Raw genomic sequence first — 6,000 nt, forward strand, 5'->3', positions numbered from 1 at the left:
TTGTGCTCATGTGCTTCTGCCGCTGCACGGGTGCCTGCGATTCTAAAGTTTAGTGAAGAGCTAATAAGAGCTAGAAATCCAAGAAGGCCATTTGGAGAGGCACGACAGGATGCAGAGGGAATAATCACGTTGTTCCAGTCAACAATGACTAGAAGACAAAGAACAAAAAGTTGTAGGTGATACCTCCGACTGGACAGGAGCCAAACTAAAAAGGGGTTGGCATCCTTTTGTTGCTCTGAGGCAGGAGCTGGGGGGACCAGGAAAGGGGGTTGCAGCCCCGCACCAACCGGCCCAGCGTCTATAAACCCCCAGCACACTCTGCGGATTTTCATCGCGTTCCTGACATATGTACAAAAATTCATCTAACAAATGAGGGCATGTAGCACATGACGGGTTACTCTTTGAGACATTTGTTGACTTCCTGTGTAGAGTATCTCAAATTAGTTGTTAAGAGCCAGGTTTTGACATAGACTCATTGCCTTTTTTTCTCTTCCCCCCACTTCTTCAATCCCTGTTATTTTAAAATTCATATAGTCCTGGTGGAACTTTAATAACTTGATACAGTCTAAAAGTTTCGGAAACTGGATCAGAGAGAAATTTTGGCTTTACCAACAACAAGATAAAACTCACAGTGACTGCAGTGGGATCAGGATTTCATACAAAACCCAAGAGGGGTACGGGGTATTAAATTACAAAACTCCTAGTTTAATTTTATGTGACACATCCAAGGAGCAGATTTTAAGTTGGTGCCTCAAAAGATTGAAGGCTGCAACTTTTCACTCTCTTATGTTTTGGAAATGAGCAATCATTAAAACCAAACACAAAATTATTCCAGGAAATATTATTCCATCCTTGTTCCACTTGCAGAAGTCAAAAGGAGTTTTGTGCAAGAACAGAGACCAAGATACGGTCATAAAATGGGAATTTATTGCAGAGATTTTTATTCTAAAAATGTGTCTTCAGTGTGGCTTAGAGTTGGTTGGCTTTACAATAAATAATGCCATTAATCTGTTCATGTATCACAGGATACAATTTAAATTATACGGTACTTGCATAAACTGCCACAGAACCTCCAACAGCCATTTCTTTCAGGGAGATTATTTACCTCTTGAAGGTTCTAAAATTTTGTTGAGTCTCACTTAAGGTATTTTTTTTTTTAATAGTAAATGACTGTAGTTTAGGGATATAAAACATTCCTGCCATTAGTGCTTGCCTCAAGTAGACTGCAGCATGGTGACAAAACAGTCATTAAATCTCAAATCCCAGAAATAAGTAACTACTATTTCTCTCATGCAGAAGCAGGTCCTGCTGATGAACTGGGGATTTCAAAGTAATTTTTAAAGAGCCAATTTGCACCCTCGTTACAGCCAATGTAAAGCAGCAACAGGCCAGATGAAGCTGATGGAATTAACCTGAACTTAGACCAGCTTTTTAAAAAGTCAGCCCTCGCCTCATATTTGCAGGTGCTATGAATAAGAGCACAAATGGAATGAGCAATCAACTTTTAACAGACATTTGCCTGCAAGTTTTAAACAGATTACAAGCAAAGCAGAACACAAGCCCCGTACAAAAATTTGAAAAAGCATCTGTGTCAAATCTGATATTCTTTTTAATCGAAGAAACAGAATAGCACCATGTCCTTCTTTAGACATCAAGTATCATACTAACCATGTACATACAGCATATGCTGTAAATATCTTAGTATTTGATCCAGCAAATGTTTATTCCTATGAGTCATACCAGTCACTTTAACCTGAGTAAGGATTGGATCTAGCAAACCTTTTCCTCTTCAATAAATGGAATCACTTCAGAAAGACAGTTTTTAAACCATCTCTGGAAAGATTATAGCATTAATATTAATGTCACAATGAAATACCAGATAAAAGGAGTGATGTGTGCGTGCGTGTATATACAGTCAGAAACCATGTGTTCAAAACGTAACGGTTGAAGGCAATCTTCTCCCAAACACACACATTCAGAACTGTACACAAAATCTTCCCGTTTGGGAAACGGTCTTAGGCACCTTCCAGTAAGATTACTTCTAGTGAAGTTGTTCCAACAGTGTAACTGTCCTACTTTACAGACTGAAAACTGACAGCTATATCAAAATACAATTACATATTTTTATCTTTCACTTTTTTTTTTTTAAGTGAAAGACACCAGAACTTCTTTGCAGCTCCATAAGTCTTCATTACACTTTTGCCTGCACTGCAGCTTGAAAGTTTGCTTACAAAGCGATGTACAAAGGTAGCTAAAAAGAAAGGAGAAAGAAATCCTTTTTCCTCTGCATGTGACTTAGCCGAGCTTAACTTTTCCAGGCATGGACAAACAAAGCCTAAAAACCACTTTAACGATATCTAAAACCACTACACTGTCCAGCAACAACAACAACAAAAAAAACACTGGTTACAAATTATACCAAACATGTTATACACATACTCCCACATCTCCACGTATCACAATACGTTATCATTTCTCAGCTGGAAACTCACGGCAGGTCTAGCTCATAATTAAGTTTCTGTTGTTCTTTTTTTGGCTTTTTAATTAAAACTCCTTTAAGCAGAGGCTATCTTTACCCAGACTCCTGTCAAATCAAAATTTTTCCTCTGCTTCACTGCTTGCATACATCCCACTCAGCACTGACTAAGAAACTGTACAGAATATAAAACCGTAATTTGAACCTCAAGAGCTGTTGTTACACTCTCCTGGGTGCAAAGGCTAATAATATTTACTTCACCAAAGCAGCGTATGTAAAATTGATGCTCAAAATGCACATAACATGTTCAAGAATAAAGCACTTTCCAAAGGTATTTCTAGATCACTAGAAGAAAAATGGAAATAAATCCTTTGCATCCAAAATTTCTGCTTGGTCAGCTGATAAACCTGCAGCAGGCAAAATGCAGAATTACCCCTACTGGTACAGAAAAAGCCTTATGACCTAATTAAAAACCAGTGCAGTGTGAAAAGCCAAGTTTTACCATGAAGGTGAAAAAAAAAATGCACCTCAAGAAAGTTCACCCTTAATGAAAATAATTTCAAAAAGTTGATTTTAAAAACTTGCAAGTTCAAGACGTGACCCAAATATAAAATCTTCATTTTTGTGTTTTAAGAACATGCACTGTGTTAATTCCTGTATTTCTATTCCCAAATAAAGTATGCATATGTGTGTGTATCTATAAATATATATATATATATACATACACACACATGCAAGCTTCCCTCCCACTCCTAGAAGTAATTTAATATACAGGTCTGTGTCATTTTTAATAGCACCATCTTACCATCAGTACAATCTAATATCCCTGTAATGGTATTCCCCAACTATTTATAGAGACAAAATACATTATACATTACAGACACACATTCCCAATCTAGGGTTATAAGAAGAATCCTACGTAATTTTAAATTAAGTCCTAATGTAATTATAATAATTTTTGTTTTCATATTCAATTGCAGGTAGCACTTAGTTATTTGCATGGATTTTCCTGTAACAGGAATTCCCACAGAGATTTCCACACCAGACGTACTGCACAATAACTGAACATTCAGCTAGAGAAAACAGAGGTTTGTCCATGCGGCTCCAAACTTTGCCATTGTCTAGGTCAGATATTTCCATAAAACCGCTAACTGGCAATACTGTGTTTCTAAACTTTATCAGCGCTGAGAAAAAGCAAATACGCTTCTGTTAGACAGGAATACAGCTGTATTGGTACTTTGTTTTTTTTCTTTCCCCCTGAGGCTCTGCCATTTCAGCTTACATTTCTCACATATAGTATTTTACGTCAGAAAGCGCCAGTACGATCTGACGTTTCTTGGCCTTTCTTTCCCAGATGGTGTTCAACAACGAACAGTTAAAAAATACCGGGAGCCATTTACATTCAGCAAGCTAGAAGAGAGCTGCTCCCTAACTTTCCAACACTTCTAGAGGTCACTTTTCATTTCTTCCTATCAAAGGCCGGCACTTGTTTCTAATAAGTTAACAACTCTCCCGAGAAACGTGGGTGGCTGGTATTTCATTGTTTCATAAATATTTTTATACTGTAACACCGTTCAACTTAAAACAGATTTCAAGAGGAGAAAAATCACGACTAAGATTACGTTCCACCCAGGCAGGAGCGCAAACTTTTTCACTTGATTAAAAACAAGAGCTGGGGTTTTTTTTGCCCCTCTGGCTTCATTTCTCCTCCTCGGTTTTGTTCAGCTGTTCGGAGGGCACAGCTTTGTCTTAATTTTGTGACAAAAGCCGTACTGTATAACTTTTTCCCTCCCCCTCAGAAGTGTACTTCCTTTGAAACGCTCCTTCAGCGAACAAAGGCTGCCACTGGCCCTCCGCATCAGCGGACATCTGTGGAATAGATCTCTGTAAAACCTTACGGATAAATAAATAAAAAAATATTTAAAAACAAAACAAAAAAAAAAAACAACCTATGGTTCCTACCGAAAGGAAGTTTTCCAGGGACAAGCTCCTCGGTGGTGGTGTAACTGCGACTTTGTCTTTTTTGGATACAACGTTTTTGCTGACTCCCGAAAATTTTCCACTTGAATGTGCAATTAACCAGCAGCAGCGGCAGCAGCAGCTCTGGAGAAGGAGAAGAAGCAGCGAAAAAGGACATTCCTTCTTGCATCTTTCGGAGGGCAGCCGGCGGGGAAGGCAGCCCGGCGCGGCGGGCAGACCGGGGCCGTGCCGCTCGCAGCCCGCACGGCCGGGGCTGGGGCTGAGGGCTGCGAGCGGCTGCGGCCGGCCCGGGGCTGCTCCCAACTTCTTGCTTCCCCGTGGAAAAAAATGTGAAAAATGCCGAGGATCGGTGCGCGCCGCGTGTGTGAGGGGGGATGGGGGGAGCGACTGAGAGCGCGTGTGTGTGTGTGTGTGTGTGTGTGTGTGTGTGTGCGTGTGTGTGCGCGCACGGGGTGCGCGCCCGGCTGCCGAGCGGTGACTCAGGCAACTAAGTGCGGCGGCGGCGGCGCGGGGAGCGGGGCGGGCGGGCAGCGGCCGCCTGTTGCAGCTCCGGCCGCGGCCCCGCCGCGCCGCCAACTCCGCGGGAAACAACTTCTCCCCCCGCCGCGGCCCCTCTCCCGCCGGCCCCGGCACCTGCGGGGGGCGCCTGGCCCCCCCGGGCCGCCCCCGGCCGGGACCGACCCCCCGCCCCGCCGCACAAAGCGCCGGCGGCGCGGCCGTGCGCGCCCGCGGGCCCCTCTTACCTCCGCGCCGCGGCCCCCCTCCGCGCACCGCCAGCGCGCCGCGCTCCGACGGCAAACTTCGCCCGCCGCCCCCGGGCCGCCCCGGCTATTTATGGCCCCGCGCCTATTTTTAATCCGCCGCTCGGCTATTTATACCGCGGCGGTAGGTTGCCGCGGGCCGGCGGCCGGAGCCCTCGGAGGATGAGTTGCTGCCCGGCCGGCGGCGGGGCGGGCCGGGCTCCCGGCCGGGCTGCGCGGCGCCAGCGATGCGAGGAATGCGCGGAATGAGGGGAGGAATGAAATGAACGCGGGAGCGGGGCGGCCGCGGGGCGGAGCGCGGCCCGCCGCCCCCTGCGGCCGCGGGCGGGCGGGCGCGCGGGCGGGGCGGCGGGCGGGGCCTCCGCGCCGCGCTGACCTCATAGGGGAGCCCGCGGGAGGGGGCCCGCCGGGGGGGCGGCCGGGGGGAGCCCGGGGCACGGCGGCCACTCGGCCGGTGGCTGCGGCGCGCCACAGCGGGGTCCCGCGGCGGGGGCAGCAGCCCGTGGCGGCGCGGGTGTGCAGCGGAGTTGCAAAGTACGGGGTTGCAAGGAGGGTCTGCGATCTGCACGGAGGGTCTGCGATCTGCACGGAGGGTCTGCAACAGGGGGCTGCGGTCTGCACGGAGGGTCTGCTGGGCGGGCGGGCAGCCTCCCCTGGCAAGCCCAGGGGTCTGCAAGGAGGCTCTGCCGGGGCGCACCGCGCAGCCCTGCGCAAAGCAAGCCCCGCCGGTGCCCAGGCCCTGCAGCGGGGGCGGGAAGGCCGGTGCGCGTCGCACCCGAGCCG

General features: G+C 47.3%; 1 protein-coding gene across 8 annotated transcripts in view; it reads right to left on the minus strand.

Annotated features, from left to right (window-relative positions):
* The window catches only part of TEAD1 (TEA domain transcription factor 1), a 162,011-nt gene extending 156,242 nt beyond the window's left edge, over positions 1-5,769 (minus strand). For 2 of the 8 annotated variants that reach the window (XM_080404774.1, XM_080404773.1), the window contains exon 1: positions 4,439-5,173. In XM_080404774.1, the coding sequence (XP_080260900.1) occupies positions 4,439-4,625 (187 nt within the window). In that variant the 5' untranslated portion in view covers positions 4,626-5,173. Of the gene's footprint in view, positions 1-4,438; positions 5,174-5,199 lie in introns of those variants that run through there. The other 6 variants (XM_080404777.1, XM_080404776.1, XM_080404779.1 and 3 more) reach the window with 4 other exon arrangements.
* Between the last annotated feature and the right edge of the window lie 231 nt (positions 5,770-6,000).

The sequence above is a fragment of the Falco punctatus genome, assembly GCF_963210335.1.
Source record: "Falco punctatus genome assembly, chromosome: 10".
In the NCBI taxonomy this organism is placed as follows: Eukaryota; Metazoa; Chordata; class Aves; order Falconiformes; family Falconidae; genus Falco; species Falco punctatus.